Source organism: Chenopodium album, chromosome 24, assembly GCF_948465745.1.
Source record: "Chenopodium album chromosome 24, dcCheAlbu1.1, whole genome shotgun sequence".
In the NCBI taxonomy this organism is placed as follows: Eukaryota; Viridiplantae; Streptophyta; class Magnoliopsida; order Caryophyllales; family Amaranthaceae; genus Chenopodium; species Chenopodium album.
The window spans coordinates 38,839,520-38,861,871 of NC_137857.1; the positions used below are offsets into that span (position 1 = coordinate 38,839,520).

At 33.1% G+C, this 22,352-nt stretch overlaps 3 protein-coding genes and 1 non-coding gene across 5 annotated transcripts; 1 reads left to right on the plus strand and 3 right to left on the minus strand.

Moving 5' to 3' along the window:
- Window positions 1-1,145: 1,145 nt before the first annotated feature.
- LOC145612114 (GDSL esterase/lipase At5g45950-like) lies at window positions 1,146-5,652 on the minus strand. The gene is made up of 5 exons (XM_081667484.1): window positions 5,338-5,652; window positions 3,395-3,525; window positions 2,563-2,796; window positions 2,079-2,328; window positions 1,146-1,462 (listed from the first exon to the last, which is right to left on the minus strand). Exons 1-5 carry the CDS (start codon window positions 5,612-5,614, stop codon window positions 1,272-1,274), a joined length of 1,083 nt encoding a protein of 360 aa, XP_081523610.1. The 5' UTR covers window positions 5,615-5,652; the 3' UTR covers window positions 1,146-1,271.
- Window positions 5,653-11,363: 5,711 nt separating this feature from the next.
- LOC145611814 (uncharacterized) lies at window positions 11,364-15,302 on the plus strand. Of its 2 annotated transcripts, XM_081667182.1 has the most exons (8): window positions 11,364-11,849; window positions 11,937-12,028; window positions 12,357-12,423; window positions 12,566-12,594; window positions 12,685-12,827; window positions 14,617-14,642; window positions 14,734-14,807; window positions 14,923-15,302. In XM_081667182.1, the coding sequence occupies exons 1-8, from the start codon at window positions 11,808-11,810 to the stop codon at window positions 14,948-14,950; spliced, it is 501 nt and encodes a 166-aa protein (XP_081523308.1). In that variant the 5' UTR covers window positions 11,364-11,807; the 3' UTR covers window positions 14,951-15,302. The 2 variants fall into 2 exon arrangements, with proteins under 2 accessions (XP_081523308.1, XP_081523309.1); XM_081667183.1 differs by lacking the exon at window positions 12,566-12,594 and having other exon boundaries at window positions 11,365-11,849; window positions 12,357-12,403; window positions 12,687-12,827.
- Window positions 15,303-15,730: 428 nt separating this feature from the next.
- LOC145612260 (negative regulator of systemic acquired resistance SNI1-like) lies at window positions 15,731-21,660 on the minus strand. Its single transcript, XM_081667637.1, has 15 exons — window positions 21,490-21,660; window positions 21,331-21,397; window positions 21,153-21,246; window positions 20,975-21,058; window positions 20,791-20,880; window positions 20,035-20,100; window positions 19,511-19,598; window positions 19,368-19,417; window positions 19,023-19,235; window positions 18,858-18,928; window positions 18,389-18,458; window positions 18,000-18,065; window positions 17,182-17,334; window positions 16,781-16,914; window positions 15,731-16,271 (listed from the first exon to the last, which is right to left on the minus strand). The coding sequence occupies exons 1-15, from the start codon at window positions 21,599-21,601 to the stop codon at window positions 16,199-16,201; spliced, it is 1,431 nt and encodes a 476-aa protein (XP_081523763.1). The 5' UTR covers window positions 21,602-21,660; the 3' UTR covers window positions 15,731-16,198.
- Window positions 21,661-21,795: 135 nt separating this feature from the next.
- TRNAE-CUC (transfer RNA glutamic acid (anticodon CUC)) lies at window positions 21,796-21,868 on the minus strand. The gene has a single exon. It is a non-coding gene; the product is annotated as a tRNA-Glu (tRNA).
- Window positions 21,869-22,352: the final 484 nt, after the last annotated feature.

Below are 22,352 nucleotides of genomic sequence, written 5' to 3' on the forward strand. Positions count from 1 at the left end.
CCAAAAAAAAAAAAAAAAAAAAAAAAAAAAAAAAAAAAAAAAAGAAACAATATTCAATTTTTTCCAATTTTATATACACAAATGTCCAATTTTTTTTTTATGAATTATCAGGAAGATTTCTGTTAAATACTACAATTCTTTTCATGGTTTCTGTTAGAAAAAAATAAAAAGGATTTTAAAAAAACTCATAATTTACTGCTCTGGCTTGAACGTTGAACCAAACATACACAAAGGGAATTAATGAGCAGTTCATTCCGTTTGCTAGACACAACCAAACAATGAAGCTAAATCAGGGTCAAACTATTCCTTTCTCCTTCATTCCCTTTGTTCATTCCATTCCGATTCCCCCGTGCGAACCAAACGGCCCCTAAATCTCAATGACAAGAATTACAATCTTGCCATGTGGCGCCATGTCATGTTATTATTGATCATTAATATTGTTTCCTTTTAAAAAATTCTAACTTATTAGCATTAATATTTGAACTCATGACCTCATATTCTTCATTTAATTTAAAATTTAACCACCACTCTAATAACAGATCTTATGGTAATAAAGCTATTTTAAAATGAGTTATTTATATTCATTAGTTCTAAATTTTTAATTGTCTTATATGTGTGTATATTAACAACAATATAATACGATTACAAAATTAATTTTATTTCTTTCCGTTACTCATTTATAATTCATATATGTTATATTTATTTAAAAAATATGTAACCCAAAAATGTATAGCAAAATTTTGGTTTTTTCTTTTAATCATAATATATGTTTACTTAAGGAGTTTTTTTTATGACAACTAAAGAATAAAAATATGTTTAACAAATAAAAAAAAACTAATATATACACTAAAACATTTAGGTTACCGCATATTAAATAAAGAATTTTGACGCTCACTAATATTTGCAAAAATTAACAAATGTTTTTTTAAAAAAAAAAAAAAACACTAATCCATTTCACTTTATTTTATTATAGTTTTTTTAATATAAATATGATCCGGGGCATCACCTAGGCCAAAAACTAATTAATTAATTAAAGATGTAACAACCAACAACAGCCTATGGAACAAACAAAAGGAGACGGCAAAGGAAGTAGTATACATGCCACATCATCATGAAAGAAGATAGATAAATATTCGGAAAAAAACGAATTTAATTAGTAGATTTAACAGAAGAGATGTCCTTAGAAAAATCTTCTGATATTTAAAACACAAAGCAAGCTCAAAACCATACATAATATAGGTTTCTTTGAAATTTCACTAATTGCATTTACATCAGAAAAAGAAAGTGGATGGGATAGACTTCAAAGTCACTTGAGCAAGGATTTTGTACAGCATTTGAGAAGGATGAACAGCATCCCAAAATACATATTTATCTGGATTTTTGCATGTTTCTGAGCCTTTGCATGCATCACCTACCTCAAATGTTCCTGTCCCACAACATCCTTTTGTTGTCTCACTAAAACCTGTCAAAATATATATGTATGATTTAGCATTAATAATTTAATTTTATATCTCATGTATACTAAGCTTAACTTGGTCTAGTGAATCATATCGAATTTTAATTTGCTCGTCCAAGAATATGAATGGGGGGGAGGTCCGGAGGTATGTGTGTTTCTAGGTTACTATGTTTCTTATTACAATTCTCATTGCATACCTCTATCATGCATTAAATTTTATTTGTTAAATTTTTAGTACTACGTACATATAATGAAATTAAAACTCATAAAACAGCTATCTAGCTATTGTTTGAATGTAATTAAGTTAAACTCATAAAACAGTTAGTTATTGTTTGAATCATCACATACATTAAAACGAGTATACATACAATTCTGCGCTAGTTTTTCATCCTTCATGTGAATCAACAAGCGCATATTTCAATGATTAATACTCAAGATTAATGTTTCTAGCTTCAACTATAATAATACAGTAATAGTATTCCTCCTAATTGGCATGTGATATACTTGTACAACTTAGGGCCGGAGAGAATAATTTTTTGAGAAAATAGCACATTTCATCAAATTAAAAAGGAAAATCGTACAACACAAGCTAAACTAGCTTCTAAACTTAAGTTGGACTTACCATATTTCTTTGGGTTGTTAATTGCGGAACTTACGACTTTGTAAGCATCAATAAAGAGCGTTTTCATGTTCAATTGAGTCTCAATAGCCTTCATTTCTTTCTCTATTTTTATGTTAAGAGATAAGACTGCTTTGTTAATTTTATCAACACAATGTATTCCATCACCTACAAATGTTCTCACCGCGGGCATGCAACCCAATGGTGGCACACCAACTACGGCTATTCTTTTTGCTCCAACCTTATGCATCCCCTACAATTAAAGACGAAAAAATAGATTAGGTTATTGGCAACGCGCATTATATATCATCTTTCCTTTTTTTAAGGTCGGAATCATAAATTATATATCTGACTTTGTGATACAAATATATTATAAAATAACTAAGGCTATATTCTAAGGACAATTATTGAATGTCAAAGTTGATTGTTATGAAACCGAAGATGACCATTATTTTGGAACAGAATGAGTACGTATAAGTGTACTTACCACAATGGCATGGCGCATGCGAGAGACCAAATAATCTTGGTACTTATCTAAGGTGAATTGCTTGGGACGAGTTGGTTCCAAGAAGTAATTTTGTAGGTAATCGTTGGTGCCCATGCTCATTAGTATAGCAGCCTTTCTTACAATTTCGTCCGCCTTTTTGTATCCTACAAACTGTCCTAGGTGTATCTTGTAATGCTTGAAGTATTCTACTTGTCTAGTCAATGATATGGTATTCTGTCCATGAAACAAAAAAACAATATAATGTCACACATATATTTTGTAACGTCAAAAATGAATAAAAATGCTTTATTTTTTTTTAAGTATAGATGAATGTTTCAATTGAACTTGTTGTCCTCAACTCTTCCCACAATCCCACGTATCTCACATATGAACATTTTAGCGAATTAGGACCCTTGGGAATTTATTAAAGGGAGTAGGCCCTAAATGTTGAACGTAACGTATTTGAGGTTATTGGAGACACAAATTCTAATCAATGGACCAATTGATGTACGGAGTAATAGTTAGTTTGCTTGAATATTAAAATTGTTTCGATACGTTTTTGAATGGATCTGTTAACCGCATCATGATCAATAATTAAAAACGATGTGTATTTATCAATTTACATAAAGAAATTAATCCAATTTTTTAGTATGTCTTTCAATTCAATCACACGTACACGCACACGTACACACATACATGTATCACGGTGAAAAGATACAAAGAATTCATAACTTCATTTGATCTAAATTCAATTGTCTTATTATATATTTTCATCTTTATTGTTGTTGTTAACTAATGTGCAACTTAAGACTTAGCTAGTGAGAGAGCTTACAGTGAGATTGGCGGTGAGGTCGTCATAACCGGAGCCAGCAGAAGCAAAACTAACAGCATGTAGCAAATCCTCCTTTGTTATATTTGGGTCTAAAAACGCTAGTACTGTATTTGCATAACCTAATGCTTCAGCTGTTAAAGTTAAACACCAAAATTAATTAGTAACATTTGAGTTATAAGCAATAAATTACTCATGATACGTCAAAAAAAAATAATAAAAAAAAAAAATTGGAATAATAACGTGTTTGATTGAGAAATATAAATCATATATATTTCAATTAATATTTAATAGGAGGTCATTATTATTGTTTAATCATTATAGACGCGCTCATAATTAAGCTAACTAATTAAATCTCCAACATCACCATTTATTAATGATCGGATCCATGGATATGTAGGCAATCCTATATGATTATCTTCTATTATTAATTAATTAATTAATTTATACTAAAAGCGAATAACCAATGACACTTGTCATTACCCTGTGAAAAATTTTCCCACCTTTTTCCCTTTTTTTTCTTTTTTTTTTCAAAACCTTAAAGTAAACATTTATACCTAATGATATTTTCTTTCCAATTTGACAATCATATTCCATATACACCCAAATGAAATATTTCTGCATATCTTTTATACGAGTATACTTTATATTTTGTAATATTAAAGTCAATAATATTTAACAAACGTGCATTGCACGGGATTTTAACCTAGTTTCGTAGTAATTAACAAATAATCACTTGCATATAAACTAGTTTCATTTTTATTTACATATACTATACCCCTCTTCACTACAAAAATATGGTGCTTGTATACATGTATTATATAACTTTCTAAAAATCATTGTTTTTTTGGGACTGGTGTGAATGCATTAATTCATGACATAAATATATAGATGGACCACTTTGTGTCAAATGCAACCCGTCGTCCTATCCTCTCATTATAGTGTGTCTTCTCTTGCTAATATAATACGAGTAGACGATGGAACAGGCTAGTAATAACCCTTTTTTTTTAATAAAAAAAAAAAAAAAAAATAGATGAACTAATTAAAAAAAGAAAAAAAAAATAAATAAATAGAACTAATAAAACTTAGTTAGGCTATCTGGATTATTATATTTTAGTTTTTAATATTTTCAAAAAAAAATTAAAAAAATGAAATTAAAAAACAGTTATGAATGGGTCCATAACTAGTACCTAGTTCCTTCATTCACAAATATGTTTAAGGTTGTCATAATTGTAACCTCAAGTCACAAGGTGAGTTCCCCGACCAAAAGAGTTATTAAGGATGTTACTATAATATATATATACCTTTTATTCTTATAAGTGTTTTAACCATGAAATAAAGAAATTCCACTTATGACATTTTTCTTGTATTTATACGAACTGGATGAAATACCAGTAATTTCATGCTCTGTCTCTTTGTAGAAAGCTGCCATTTACTTTCAACTTTGTACTGTACCAGATTTCTCTTGTACAGTGTATGCTTGTTAACCATAGCACAAAAAAATACAGTATATTTCAAAAGGTTTATAACTTTATGTATGTATAAATATTTAATAACAGTATTATATATACTATGCATAATGCATTATTCAATTTGCATGATAAAAGTTTCTTTAAAAAAAGCATGATAAAAGTATCATATCCAATCTCAGCTATCGTGTACTATGCTTTCTTTTACGTGCACACTGAGGTACGCGTATGAAAATAATAACAATTTTCGTTACGTATTACCATATTAAAATTTATGAAATACTAACAAAAAAATCATTAAAACAAATTTATTAACAAGATCTTTTATAATAAATGTTTTATATACTCCGTAATATGATAGATCGAGTTGATTAATTTGAGTCCAAAAGAAGCATATATGTATGTACTCATCATTACTCGTAAGAGTCGTAACAAACTTGCAAAATGCGAAGAAGGGAATAATAATATAATATTTACCTACGAAGTCACTTGCAAGCTTCCCATTACTAAACCTTCCGGTAGGGTGACCGCCCATGAAGTCCTTCCCATAAGGTAAAAAGTTGCTCTTCGACGTGGTTGTGATGCGATTGTTGTTGCCGGGATCAACACTTGAATCTCCAAACACCAGCAAACTCGACAACCGGTGTTTAGCTCTCAACTCTCGAATCTCCGACACCGTAAGAGCATTCAAAAGTGTAGGCATAAACAACATGAAAAACAAAATTGATCCTACACAAAAAGTTCTTAAACCCATGTTAAGATCTCTTTGTGTGAATAACTAAGTGAGAAATGTACGTAGCAAAGTAATACACACATATATAATAAGTACTAGTAGCAATAAAAGCTAATTAAATAACATAAATAAATAAATTTTTTATACAAAAAAGGACAAGCAGTCATAGTTAAGTGAATTTATTTGACAGAAAGTAATTTAGATGGTATTGGTGAAACCATTTATGAATAAAAGTTAGGTTTATCTACTGAATTTATACTGTACACTGGTACAGTTAGTTCTTTATACAGATTGAATGCAATAATAATTAGCCGGCAATAATATTGGATATATTTGGAGATTTGGTTAGTACATGATGAGTAATGTTCTCATGTGAAATGCCAGATGAATATATTATTGGTGTTGTTAAAAAATACTCCCTCCGTTTTTAAATACTTGCTCCACTTTCCTTTTCCGGCCGTTTTTAAATACTTGCTTCAATACCTTTTTTGGAAAGTTTTTAAAATATTTAATTCATTTCTCACACCTATTGGACCCAACATAATACTCTCTCTCCTCCTATTCTTCCACTACTTTAGCTTTTTACAATTTTTTATTTTCTCAACTACCCCACTACCTCCATATTTTTTATCTTAACACTCCGCATATGGAGAAATGGAGCAAGTATTTAAAAACGAAGAGAGTACATTTTTTTACACAAAGTTTTATATGTGGTTGGTCTTTCCATGTGGTCAAAATTATTTCGTTAGTGTTATAAGGTTACTCGTTTAGGGGTTGCTTGATAGTATAGGGGTTACTTGGTCACTATTATAGGGGTTATCTAGTCAGTGTTAGGGCCTGTTCTCTTACGTTGAAATTCAGTTCAGTTCAGTTCAATTCAGCTGAGTTCAGTTCAGTTCAGTTCAGCTCAATTCAGTTCAGTTCAGTTCAGTTCAACTCCTAATTTCCTTCTCTTATAAAATATTCAGTTCAGTTCAGCTGAGTTCAGTCAATGAGAACAGGCCCTTATAGGAGTTGTTTTGTCAATTCTTTTATAAGTGGTCACACGATGTGGCCAGCCAGGGATGGACCTTTGTTACGGCGGGTCGAGACCCAGCCCCTTTAATTTTTCTAAGTTTTATATTGGTTAAAAGTAATATAATCTCTAAATATTATAATTAAAAATTTATGGCATAGTGGTTAAGTATTGTCATTTTTGAGCAAAAGGTTGGAGGATTAAACCTTGGCCCCCCAAACCTTTTGGCCCAAGATCCGCCACTGACAGCCACACACAAAAAGTTATGGAATAGTGATTAAGTATTATTATTATCCCCCCAAAAAAAAAAGTCAAGTATTATTATCCCCCCCCCCCCACCCCCCCAAAAAAAAAAAAAAAAAAAAAAAAAAAAAGGAAAGAATTAGTTGGCGTTTTTTTTTTTTAAGAACAGATAGAATAATTTGAGGATTTAAGTTTTGGATCATACTTAGCTTGTTCCAATAGTAAGTCTTTATATTTTGGACTTGTCATCATAATAACAATAATAATTCATGAAGTCCACTTCAACTCAGTTAAGCTTAAAAAAACAATTCTTTACTTTTCAGGTTGTTGTGTTGTTTTTTATTGAAAAAAAAAAGTTAAGACAAATGAACTATTGTAAAGTTAGTTTCTGATCGAGTTTATGATATGAAATAAGTATATGTAGAGTATTTAATAAAAGAGGTATACAAAATTTATGAAGTATGTCAATAAAGATCACTAATTCACTAGTAGTCTATGGAAGAAATAAAGTAATTTGTAAATTATTAAGCATAATTTATTGAAATTTTTGCAGCAGTCGATTGAAATATTACTACCATAATGTTTAATGATTATACAATTCATAATTGACATATTTTTTTCAACTAATTAATTATATTACATTATTTTTGGTATAAAATAGTATTACCAACATATTTTTATAATTTTCAGTTTCATTTATGTAATTCTTGTTCATATTTTACAGTTTCTCAAAAAAAAAAATATTTTATGTTGGATTTAAAATTTTAAAAAAAATTATATTTGCGTTGTAGATATTATAAGACTAATTGTGGTCATTTCATAACGTGAAAAAGTGAACCAATTATATTGTGTATCATCAAAATAATATAGTCATTTTTCAAACGACCACTGCTCTATATAATAAAGAAAGAAAAAAAAAAGTTTATTTTCATACAATTAAAAAAAGTGCTCGAAATATGATTAAATAAGATCAATTTAATTGTTTCTCAAAAAAAAAAAAAAAGATCAATTTAATTTTCATAAGCATGTTCTTGCGCTGATGTGGAATAAAATATCAAACATAAAACATATACAAAGTACTTAACTAAACACGATATTAAATATATTCTATTTTGGGGACAAATTAATAATGGGATGACAAATGGTGTATACGAGATTTGATCCTATATACTATGTAACATCAATCCACAGTTGGCAATCTTGGCATCGAATATTGATAGTATGAAATGTAGAAATGAATATTCAAGAGGTAGGTCTATGTTTTATGGGCTTTTAATCTTAGTAGGTGACATAATTATTGCCCACAAGGCCACAACCTAGCATCCAGCTACTTGTGGTTTAAAGAATTAAAGCACTAGATCAGATCAATGCTATTATTTCCATATTTGTATTAGTACCAATTATTAGTACTCCCTCCATGTTTTAATAAATATTACACTTACTAAATCCGGCCGTGATTTAATCAGTGTTACACTTTTGTTTATGGCAAAAAGCTACATGAAAAAATTATATTTCTCCTCTCATGGTCTCCACCCAAACTTACTAAAATTTTTTTTATCATATCTTTCCTCTCACATTCATTACTTTTCAATAAATTATTATCCCAACTAGATTTCTTTTATAATTTTTTAATAGTCTAACTACCCCCACTTACCTCTTATTTTATTTAAGTCAATTAAATTGCCTAAAACTATGTGCCGGTCAAATTTTAACACTAAAAAAACACGGAGGGAGTACTTGAATTAACTATTAGGGGTGCTTATGAGACGAGACAACTCGCGAGCTACTCGAGTTCGACTCGGTCAATACTCGACTCGAACTCGAGATTAACTCAAAATGTTAACGAGTTGAGTCGAGTTGCTCATTACTCGACTCTCTCGACTCGAAAGCTCGTAAGAAGCTCAAAATCCTAAATATAATATAATATTTACAAAAATTGAAAATATTTAGATAAAAAAAAACCTTTTATTTTAGATTATTAATTAATAAATAAACATTATTTATGTACTCTTATCATCATATATATACTTGTCAAATGACAAAATTAAAGAGAATGAAGAGATGTTATAGTAAATAGGGAGTTTTACTAAAGACGGATCAAATTGCAAGCTACTCGAGATCGACTCGATTCGGTCAAATTTGGTCAAAGCTCGGTCAAAACTCGACTCGATATCGAGTCGAGTCGAGCTACTCCAAACTCGAATCGCATCATAAGCACCCCTAACAACTACTATTAGCCCTCATACTCATAATTGCTTCGATATATATCCTCACCAATAAATCAATGTTATATATATGAGTATGATTGTATACAGTCAATTAGGCGCGCATACTTATATAATTGGAAGCGTAATCAGTTGTAAAATTTAGGTTGATAATTTTATTTTGCCAAAAAAAAAGGGAAAAAAATGAAAAAATATACATAAATAAATTATAAAATAACATTATTTACATGTTATTTGTACTACTACCTCCGTTTCATAAAATCTGCAACAAACTAGGATTTACGTTTCCCAAGACAAAATTTGATAAATATAGTTAAACAAAAGTAAGGGTAGGTTATTAAGGGTTAATAAAAAAAGTGGGATAATTTGATTAAGCCACCCACCAACAACCAAAACCTCTGCCCCCACCAAGCCACCCACCAAACTGCCCACCCTAGCACCGCCAACACCCACATTCTCCACCAGTAACACCACCTTGAGGCTTTAACACATCCGACCACCCTACCGCCACCAACACAACCACCGCAGGACCATCTTCGACACATTCGACCACCCTCTCACCACCACAAGATCCGAACCATGCCCAAAACCCACCCTACCCAACTCACAACCACCAAAAACCCACCGCGTAAACAACTCCTCACGCACCACCACAAGATCCGAAAACACCAAACTCCCCCCACGTTCTCACGCACCACCACCAAGATCCGAAAAAACCAAACCCCACCCCACCTAAGTCGCAACCACCAAAAACCCCAACCCACCTAATTACCCCCTCACCATTATCACTTAGGTCTGAATTTGAAGGAGGACCGGCGACTTAGATAAGGAAAGCAAGTCCGATCCGAAACCCCATCACAATTTTCGATTAGATCTGAATTTCAAGGAGGACCGACGACTTTAATAAGGGAAGCAAGAAGTCGGCGACTTTGATCTGAATTTTCGATTAGCTCGTGCCAGCGAGTGTCACGAGTAAGGGGCGGCGATTGTCACGAGGTGGCGCTGATCTGAGTGGGTTTCTGGTGGTTGAGATTCTTGAGAGGGATGAGAAAGAAAAGTGTGTTTTTGGTGGTTGAGCGGGTGGAGAGAGAAAAGTTGGTGATGTTGGTGGTGGATGTGGGCTATGAAGGAGGAGAGAGAATATAGGTAAGGGTTTAATTATGAATAAATTAATTTAGGTTAATAAGTTAATAGGTGGTTTATTGAAGTTAAGTAAGGATATGTTGGTAAATTTAAACAAAAAAATTTACTACATTAGGAAAGTTTTTTTTTGTTGCACATAATGTGTAGTTTCCCTTTTAGGAAATTGTTGCAGATTTTATGAAACGGAGGTTGTATTTTTTTGTTGCAGCTTCGTAAATGAGTGACAATACAAGAGTGTGAAAAAAAAAAAAAAAAAATCATTGTCAACTGCTAAACGTAGACTTCAATTTCGCCATACAGGCATAAATCGAATTCTCAATGCTCAAAATGATTATGTAAAAAAATAAAATAAATAAAACATTATTGTATTCATGGTAAAGTGTGGGGTTGCTGAAAAAAAATCATTCTTGTCTTCAATTTAGAGTTTAGAGTGTTTTTAGCTTTGATAGTTGATACCATGTTAAATACGGGTCTCGAATGCACCCGTCGGGAGAGTGCAAGTCCACCACTTTACAATACCAAAGAGGTTCCACCTCAAAACCATATGACAATGAGGGGAGTAGCCCATTATATAGTGATGCTAACTCTTGAATTCTTTCAATGTAGAATTTTATTACCATTACACTCCCATATTAGTCCTTTAGTGTGGTGGGAGGGTTGGGCGGCGGTTTTACGGGGATAGGGAGGGGTTTCTACGGTTTTGTGGGGGCTTTGGGTTGTTTTTGCGGGGGAGGGGAGGGTGGTAAGGGTCGGGGAGGGGCGACGGTGGTCAGGTATGAAGGTGGGCTGGTTTTCAAGGTGGTGTTGGTATGTGTAAGGTGGTAATGTGGTGGTGTGAAGGTGGGTAGGGAATGAGAATGGAAATGCCTAGAGGTGGTGAATGAAGTTAGATGGATTTGGGGGAAAAAAAGGGTAAAGGGAATGGAAAAAATGGTCTAACAAACAACAACAAAGGGAATGAGGGCAGTTAATTCTCATTCCCTTTGATGATTAATCCCAACCAAACGGCCCCTTAGTATTGGTGTAGAGATAAGATCCTTTAAAGTTGAGTCATAATTAAGGAGTTGCTTATACATTTAAAGGAAATAATTGAAGCTAAATAAGTTTGCTCGAACTTAAAGCTAAAAACAAGCCCAAGTTGTCTGCGTTAAAAGTTTGCCCAAATCAATAAAGTCAATATAGATGCTCTGATTTATTTAGCGGTCTTCAATACCTTCCTTTGTGATGATGTGAATGCTTTTTCACCGTTGAATTTGCATAAACTTGTTCCCTACATTATAAAATTTCTCGTCGGAAAAATAAGAGAGTCAACGTCGGAAAAATGGAGTCAACGCCTGAAAAGTGGTCTCAGAGGTTTCTATAGACAAAAAAAGTGATCGTTGTTTTTTTAACAAAAAAAAAGCTTTAAAATGGTTTTTTCTTGCAAAATGAGGCTTTTAAAAGATTACATTATTATCATCTCAACTCTCCCCAATATCTCTCTTCATCCCTCTTAAATCCTCTTCTTCTTGTAAAAAATTACTCCTACAATAACAAACAACTCCAAATTCAACGAAAACCCCGAACTTCCTTCTTCATCACCAGAGCAATGAGAGCTGTTGTTCAACGCGTCACCTCTGCCAGTGTTGAGGTTTTTTCTTTTCACTTTACTGTTTTTCTGATGATTTTTTCATTTTCAATGCCTTGTAATCTTGAAATTTTTGTGGGTTTTGTGCAGGTTGATGGCAGCATTGTGTCCCAGATTGGCCCTGGCCTTCTTGTCCTCATCGGCGTTCACGACTCCGATTCCGATTCCGACTCCAATTACATGTATATGTTTCAATATTTTTATTGTTTGCGGAAACTTGAATTTGTTTTATTCCTTTATACACCCGGGTTTACCTAGAGTGGGCTATGTACACCCAAGTCTATTTTAATTAAATCGAGATAGATTTGGGTGTACAAAGCTCAGGTGTATAATGGACACTCACTCGATTTATTTGTATTTGATGGAGTAGAATTTAATCTAGCATTAGTTAATCAGTCAATGTGGATTTGTCATGATATCATAGTGATTGATATGATGAGTTGTTGGATATTTGTATTAGTATATGATGATGTTTTAGGGAGATGAAACTAAGAAATGAAGTTTTAACAGATGCAGGAAGGTGTTAAATATGAGATTATTCCCAAATGAGAATACAGGTAAAGCTTGGGATCAAAGTGTAAGACCCACTTTCCTCTACATTTATATGTATATATCAAATTTTGAATGTTTTGTTTTTAGTTTTTGAAAAATCTTTTTACTATTAATGTGTTTTTGGAAGTTATATATAGGTTGTTGATTGGTTTGGTGTCATATTTCAGGTTATGCAGAAAAATTATGAGGTTTTATTAGCAAAGATAGAAAGAAAAAAAAAAAAAATTGTTCGACTTTTGATATTTTGTTTTGTGTTTGAAAATTGAAGTTGTTTTTGTGATTTGTCAGTGAGTCAATTTACACTCTATGGAACATTGAAGGGTAACAAGCCAGATTTTCATGTGGCTATGCCTCCACAAAGAGCAAAACCGTTCTACGAATCTGTGGTGGAGAATTTTCGCAAGAGTTACAACCCTGACTCGATCAAAGGTAGCTTCTTTTTATACTCTGAGAATCATGCAACACTTGCTCTTAATGTGATTAGCTTATCTGCATTCCATAAGTACAACTTGGTATAGAACACAAGTATTCTAATTTTACCTGTTTCAGTGTTTGCCATAGAAATTTGAATTATGCTGTTATAGATCATTGTTGTCAACTTTTCGATAACTGTTATGATATGTTAACTGAAGGTATATTCTACTCTAAGTTAGACAATTCCTTTTCTAATTATCTATTTTTCGATAGGTTAATAAAGGGGAAATGCATAAGTGTACATTTTTAAAAAAAAAATCATCCTAATGTTTGTATTATACAATTGCCAAACTTGTAGCTTCAGAAAGTATGCTTACCAACTGTTACAACATGTGAACTGAAGGGATATCTGGTTACTTATTCTTTAGTTTCTCAAGAGGAATTTCGTGTGAATATTTAAGATTCTTTCTGCCTCATTGCTTAAGTGATTTCCACAATGAAAGTTTCACGCAAAGTTTGAATTGCTTCTAGTAGAGCACTGAACCTAGAGTAATTAACATTTGGTGAGAAAGAATTAGTGGTTTAACAATGCCATGATTTGTTTTCTTATATACGAAGCATACATTTGGAGTATGGTTGCTCTTTATCGCTGAGTCTATGACACTGTTGTATGTACCAATTTGTCAGTTTGTCACCTTGGGTCTGTATATTTGCTTTCTGGAAAGAATGTTCTAAGATAATGAGGCTTATTTGTTAACAGCAGCAGTAACTATTATTTGAAACGTAAAGTACCTAGTTTGTCTGTGTTAACAAGGACTGATGAATCGCTGCCAAGAAAAGCTGTACTTTAACTTACAGTGGAAAAGGTGAAGTTAGATGTACCCTATAATAACTATGATCTTGAACCAAAGAAAAACTGAGATATGATCAGATATTTAGATGAGCAGGGAGTAGATATTTAGATGTATACTCAACATCGCTGATGTTTTGTTACTTTTGTTAATGAATGCATTTTGCTTAAGTCTACTTACAGCCGGTTTGGTAGCCAGTAATAATTGTGGTAATGTGAATGAATTTATAGTGTAAATTAGTATGGAAAACAGCCCATAATCTCCATAGGAACACAATCTCATCCCGCCAAACATGTGTTTTCTTCATGTTTTTCCATTACCACTTGCAAGATGGTACTAGATGGGTGTAGAATTTTATGAAGAAAAAGAACAATTTGGGGTGATCTTAAGTGGTTATGGGATTGAACATTGATTTTTCTTTCCAAATTTACATACAGATTCATTCCCATTACCATTGTTTATGACCGGTTACCAAATAAGCCATATCAGCCATTAGTGCCTAGGTATATTTTTGGGTTTTTCAGTAATGACATGAGTTTAACTGTAGGTGGGGGGGGGGGGGGGGGGGAATTCTAGGAACATTAAGAAGCTTACATTTTGAAAGGATCTCTAATTTATCTCTTCCTTTGCAAGACTAAAATTATATCCAAGATTCTCCACGGGTTGCCCTCTACATATAGCTTTGAAATATACATACCAAATTTTCTTAAGGTCTTATTTAATGAGCTTTAATCGCTTGAAATTTTTGTGGTAGCCTTGGTCTGGTAAATCTGAACTAATCTGGATGGTTATAGACCTAGAATGGAATTTTGATCATGTAAAAAAAAAAGAATAGAACTGATCTTGATCATAAGAATGGATTTGCTTGCTAGAGTTTGACATGCTCATTCAATGGTTGATAGTATGGTAATATGTAATATCTCACTTGCTCTGTTTCATTTACATAACTGCAGATGGCATCTTTGGAGCAATGATGAAGGTAATACTTCTTACTTTGTTAGGTTGTTCAATATCTGCGGTTCTGTTGCATACTTTTTTGAAAATTTATCCTTTTACTGCTTGATGTTTAGGTCAATCTGGTTAATGATGGACCAGTAACATTGCAACTGGAATCACCTCAGACATCTAAGTTAGGCACATCTAAGTAAGGCTTTCTACTTTTCTAGTTACTCCAAGTTTATTGATACCGTACTCTATCAGTATCTGGGGCTACTATTACGTTATTGTGTTATGCTGACAAGCTAGCAATGTCATGTTAGGAGTAACAACGACGCAGAAGAACCATAACTCCATTGAGCATGGTTATTGGATCAGAGCTGAACTTGTGTTTATGTGTTTACCAGAAAGTTTTGGAACATAATTTGGCGGTAGACTTGTGTTCTTGAAGCTAATGCAGAAGTTGCAAGGCTTGCACTTAAACAGTTCTCAGGGTTGTTTGCTTTACTCGGTACAGGAAAATGATATTGTTGCAACTTACGCAAATTAAGAGGGAGTAGAGATTGTTACTTGTTCTGAATTTCTCTGAAAATTGCTTGTCTATTCTTTGTGCATTCAGGCACAAGCCATAGGTTGAACGAAAGAAGACCTTATTGCAAATTGCAATAGAAAAAAATACAAAAGTTCTATGACTTTTTTACTAGCTTTGATTGCCGGCTATTTTGTATTACCACTGCGAATTTTTATTTTATTTTATTTTCCTGAAACCTGCAAAGGTTATTAGCAATACTTCCCTGATTTATATAAATTGTTACAAAACAAAATTATGCAGATTATATTTTTTTTCGGATACGAGCTAAGATCCTACTATAGATTTTTGATGTGCACCAATTGCGAACGTAGTAACAAGTTGCACATTTCGTGCACATTTCGACACTTTGTGCAGTCTTTCTTTCTACCCAAAATCTCACGTTTGGGAAAACATGATTAGTTTGAACTTTCTAGATTGGTAAAAAGTTTCTGAACTTTATTTCGTACTCTTAATTCACTGAGCCTTCTTTTGCTGTAATAAAACACCAGAGCCAGAGCAGTTCTATACATAAAAATGCTAATTGGTAGATGCCACAACCAGAAATAATAACCGACCGTTGGATATCTCAACTAAGAGTCTAAGAGCAAAGGAAACCAATAGTTAGTTAAAGTCATTATATACAATAGCATCAACTACTACTATAGTATCGCACATTCTAATCTACCTAGCTGCAGTCAAGAAATGAAAACTCATTACAAGCACCTTCCTAAATCCTAAGCTAGCTAATTCTCTACAGATAGCTAAATGCCGTAACTTCCAAAATATGATTGATTTAATCAACATAAAGTGTTACTCTGGCAGGACGGAAGCACGTGTTGATCAACTTCACAATCATTCCTTGCATGGCCAGGAGGAAGCAATTACAACTCGGAACAAAAGAAATGGGTAAACAAGCACGTTATGAACAGGCAATGCAAGCGTGAGCAAGTTAATTTTTAAGAATCAGCTGGCCTGCAGAAACCTTCAGGATTTGTAAAAAGGTGAATTCTGGAAGGATTTGTAAGCTCCTACGACTTGGTAGAAAGTACACTAGCAGCAGTAAATAGAGCTTCCTTGCCAATAGGCAATATTTGCAAGTGCCTGCACATAAATTGTAAAGCATTTCCAAGTTAGTTCAAGCTATAACATGACAGCTTGGTGACCATCTACCACTAGCTCTTCAATGGGTGCGAAAACAGAAATATTTGAAAGTTGAAAGACATCTGGAACTCTTGACCAGACTGTAATGTCTAGTCTTTGATAGAGCTTAAAATCTTTGTTTGTTTCATATTATCATCTATATTGATTAATGAACACATAATCAATCAATTAACCAACTCTATGCTAAGTATACTATCATATTATTAGTTAGTTTTAATAATTTTAAATCATCAAATGATCGAATACACTCCTTTATACCTGGTGCCATATCATTTGTCTATTGGCATTAAAAGACTCAAACAGACAGTAGTGAGCATTCCTTTCAAAAGAAAGGAGTGCAACAATATTGTTCCATGCTTCAATCTTAAGATCACATATAATCAAGCAAAACCAATGGTATATAAAATAGAATAACATGTACATGGAGAATGGAGACTTCAGAAACTTACTCATCTGTTTCCCTGAGCTTGGTGAAAGCTGAAATGATATTGTTGCAAATGTTTACCAATGGACTGCGCCTAGCATCACTTTTCGAATCAGATGTTACTTCATGAAGTTGCTCCTTGGGTATTGACATGCAAGCCTACAGAAAAACATATTCAAAGAAAGTAATATCATATTATATTATGCTTTCAAGTAAACAAAAGTATATGCAAAATTTATTTAATAGAATTCTAGTCCTTGTTGGGGCAACTACCACCTCATCCCATATAATCCTATTTATCAAATTATCTTTGGCCAAATATTAATCTAAAAGTACCTTCTTCAATAACTAAAAACTAAACAGTTAACCAAAGATGAAATGCCTCCATAATGGATTGGTGGAAGACAGAATAATGACTATAATCACCTGCAAAGCATGAGCTAACATCACTTGAACTGCCTCAGCACCAACTTTCTTAACAATGGCTTTTGTACTGGAGCTATTCAAGAAGCAGTTTAGGAATCCAATAACTGCCGCATCATCCTGTGAGTCATCTAACTTCCTCTTGCGAGTAGATGGCTGCAAACCACAATAAAACCAATATGTAACAAAGAGGATAGAACACTAAATGATTTTGGAAGCTTTACATTTGTTGATGCCAATTACAGCCATGTTTAACCAAAGGAAAGGTGGGAAAGGATTAAATTCATGGAGCAATAAAGAGAATATTGGTTCAAAGTTGGATACAATGTCTTCACCACCACATGGAAGAAGGTCAAAAGGGATTAGATTCATTGAGCGTTAGGAGCATTTGGATCCAACATTAAGTGGAATGTTTACACCACCAAATGGAAGACCCTTGATGATGTTAATGCAGCTAATTATAACACTGGAAACAAGGAAAAAATAGCTCAGGTACTTCAAAAAAGATATTAAGTCAAGTATGAAGAGACTGACGTGTGGAAGCAAGAAGAAACACTCCATGATAGGGACTACCTATACCAATCTGGGGCATGCTCATACTGCTCAAACTTACAAAGATCCCCAGGCATACAAGGTTAAAAAAAACTGTTATTTGGAAGTCTTTACTAAGATACAACTATGCACTTTAAATGCTACCAGCATTTTAATTCCAGAATTGAGTAATCAGATAAACACATATGACCAAGTATACTGTTGACAAACTAATAGAAAACTTGAGATTATCTTTGCAGCTTGATGCACAAGTCAGAGACAGAGCTTACTTTGACATTGTACTTGTGAATGTATTGTGAAACTATTTCCAGCTTCAATCTAGGATCATCGAAGGCCTGCAGAAGTTTGCAGAGTATACAATGATGTCAGACATTACAAACATGAAAAGCTCATCTCCATTATATCTTCATAATGAATTCCTAAACAAAACGGCATGAATAAATCAACTGCACATCTAAAAAATGAAAAAATTAAAAAATTAAAAAAAAATTTAAAAAAATTAAAAAATAAAAAAAAATCAATCATGTCATAAAAAATGAAACTCCCATTTCAAATCAATTCTAAGAGCAAAAACCTAATATCGAAATATGAGCAATCAGCAGGAGCAGCACCACTGAGTCCAATAAGGAGTAAGACTTTGTACTTCTAGAAACTATACCTGAAGAAATGGAGAAAGCAGGTCTTTGTCATAAAAGAGTTCATCCATTATCAACTCAACCACAGGGGTTCTGCAATCATGCCAGAACATAACTAAGGTTATAATGTCTAAAAAAAAATTAATACCAGACACACACCAGAGAATGCAGAGCAAAGGCATGTTAGAAGAAACCAATCATGCACAAACTACATTCGTAGGTTGTTCGGTATTGTTTTAATAAAGGAAAAGGAAAGAAGGGAAGCAAAAGAAGTGAAAAGATAGTAAAAATAAATTAAAAGGAACATGAACAGTTTAAAATCTTCTTTTTTCAATCACTTGCTTTCTTTTCCTATAAATCTCATATAAATTTTAGAACCAAACATAAAATATTGTTGATGAATAGGGATATGCCTTACTACAGCAATATGACCTGATACTGGAAACAAACAATGAGCAAAACGCCAACATTTCATAATAGGATAGGGGATACCTTACACCATCTGCTCTTGTAGTGAGGCTTTGCACATCTGCTTTCTTCTTTGACAAATCAAGATTTATCATCTGGAAGCAACAACCATCACAGTTTATAAGGGTTGAAATAAAGTTGCCGTGTAACCTCTCTCTCATATAATGACGTTACAGCGTATAAGCATACCATTTTAAGAAGTTTCTCTACAGCTTTAAGAGTACACTTCTCTATCTCTGGTAAAGAAAGAGCTAAAGCTGAATCATTATTGTTACGCATATCATCTGAAGAGCTTTTGGTAGTTCCTGAATTACTGTTTGTTGGAGTACGAGCAAGGAACAAATTACATAGAACAAAGAAGGTATCCTTTGCCACGTCTTTGTAATTAATTCGCCTTGACCCCTGTCAAAAAATTCACTATGAGTGTCCCTTGTGCAATAATGGTTGTTCAAACTAGAGAAGAGTTCAGTGGACAGAAAACGGATTCTTTGCTAACAAAAACAAAAAGCATCATCTTCGAATAAAAAAACATACCAGAAACTTATTAAGCAAGGAGTCTTTAAGAGAATTCCAATTCAAGTTCTCTGAGGCGAAAAAAATAAAACTAGTCAATACATCAAAGAAAAATAAAACTACACAATTTGAAAAGCAAGCAACGTAGACAATTTCTGAATTACCTAGAAAGTCACGGTTACGAGGTAAAAAGTCGGCCTCAAAAATATAGACTAGGTATTGAAACAAATACATCTTCGCCATGAGCTCTAACTGTACCATAAAATTTATTTATAAAAAAATATATATATGTATATATATATTAATGATAATAATAAAGGCAAATGAATTCTGTAGCTGCAAATGATATCACTTGCAGTGTGTTTGGATAAGGAAATGGGAAGGAAAAGAAGGGGAGGGAGGAGAAGAGGAGGGGAGGGAGGAACAGTGAGTTTTCCTTCCAAGTCTCTCCATTGTTGGAGGGATTAATTTCCTACAATTTAATCTCTCCATTTCCCTCCCCTCCAATTCTCTTCCTTCCTCATTTGTTATTCAAATGAAAGATACCCCATTTCTCCATTTCTCTTCCTTTCATTTCCCTCCATTTTCTTCAATCCAAACACACCGTTGGGTCCTGAAATCCAAAATAATTATAATAGCTAGATTGACATAACTTACTAGCCCTTGGAGTAAGATAGCAACTGTATACCTTTGTTTCTGACAATTCTATTCCTTCAGCCTCTTCATTGAGACTTTCTAACAGAAGCTTAAATCCCTGAAATACCAATCGAAAATGAGATTCAGATAATCTTTATGCTAAATTATTGTGAGGGGCTTATGACTGTGAGAAGTGAGGAGAACAACTTGGTTTGTTGGTGAGGATGTGAAAAACCTAAGCTCCGTTGGGTGAAGCAAATGATATATAAAGAAAATAGATAATTTCTCAGATGTTAACAAAACCCAAAATTACATGATAAAGCAATTATGAAAGCTTAATCTTCTTCCTCCCTTCCCTCCATTCCCCTCAAATAATCAATAAACAACCATTACAAACCAAATTACCATATAGGCATATAAGGCATGGTACAATGTAGAAACTATGACACGTATTGTTTTCCTTACAAAAGTATGTGACATGTAAGAATATACTCCCGACACAAGAAATGGTTGCCACATCAAACCAACACCTTGTAGATTATGATATTATGGTTTTGCAAGACCCATAATAATAGATAGGTCATTCACACACTCTCCCTTTTGGTCAATTTACATGAGGACAATTTGGCAAGTCCAACTTTAAAGCATTGCAATTCAAGGGAGATGACAACTATTCCAAACATTACAAAACTAATATCCATGATTGTTAATTTAAAAGAAGAGAAAAGTTATCGAGCCAAAGGATAAGAAATTACTGTCATTTGCAATACCATAAATAAACACACAAGAATAGGATAATGTAACTCACAGAAGGACTAATAGGTTCCTTAAATATTTTGCTCGCTACACTCCTGTCACTCGAAGTCACGTCAGAGCCAACAGCAAACGGCAACCAAGCCTATAAACACAATATAAAAGTACACACCACATTTCAAAAACAAAGCACGGAGAACCAAATTACTCAAAATTGAAAATCAACAACCCCATTATACTTCTTCAAATACAATTAGCTTGGCAGATTTGCTAGAAGGCGCCTCCTTATCATTCTCATTCGATAAATAAACCCGAGGAAAGTGCTGCACATTGCATAATCAAACAAAATCATTTTCATGATTGTATAACTATACACTTACTTAAATAGTTAAATTAATCAAACTTAGCAAGTAATACCTTCTCTAATTCACAAAGAAGCTGATAACTAGCTACAATAAGTTCTAAAGACTTCGCTTCCCTCATCATCTCGAAAATGGCCTCCATCATTTTACTAGAATTTTTACCAATAATTAAAATTCACACAACAAAATACAAAATCATCAAATATAAACACCAAATTTAATCATAAAATTACTTGGTAGGAGGAGTTCCATTTTCAGGAACAATCGAAGCAAAACGAACCGCCTCCAGAAACGCCAAACCTAGGGTTTCAGATCAAATCACCAATTTCCAAAATTCAAACAAAATCCAAAAAAAAAATCAAAAAATCAAAGGAAGAAAAAGGGAAACTTACGATCATCATGAACATGAGAAGAATCATGCGCGCAGAATGATTCAAGAATAGCCATGGTATTCTCTTCCAATCCTCTGTTAGTCGTTGTTGCTCTTCTTCTAAATTTCTCCATTTTTGGAGATTTTGATTTTTCTCTCTCCTCTTTCGATGAAATTGGGGATGGAAAATTGGAAACCCTAATTTTGTGGAAACTGCAAAATGTAAGCTTCGTTGGGAAGATAGAGTAGGAGTGTTGTTGTTCCCGCCAATTTTGTAGAAATGGCAAAAAAAAAAAAAAAAAAAAAAAAAAATGGAAAAAAGTGGAAATTCCGTTGCCGGGACTTGAACCCGGGTCTCTCGGGTGAGAGCCGAGTATCCTGACCAACTAGACTACAACGGATTTGTTGATTTAATTTGGATGTAGAAATGATTCTATAGTCCAGTAGTAACTTATTTCTACTGGAGGTATTCTAATGTTGGATTTACGCCATATTCTTTTGGACTTAGGGCCTGTTCTGATTGACTGAACTGAATTGAACTGATTGGAGCTGAATTGAATATTTTATGAGAGAGGAAAATTAAGATAAGAACAGAACTAAACTGAACTAAACTGAACTTATTGGAACTGAACTTAACTGAACATAAGCTAAAGAGAACAAGCCCTTATTTTACAATTTTCAATTAAAAAAGTTCATTTGTTATTTTATTACCTCCATTTTATAATACAATATTTTTTATTTTAGAGTATGATTTGTGATGGAGAAACTTCATAAAATATTATAAAGTTGCAAATAATATGAAACTGAGGTCGAACTTTAAAAACATCCTCCAACAAATTAACAATGAGTCAAGTTTTGAACGGAAAATGAACCCTTTGTTAAGTT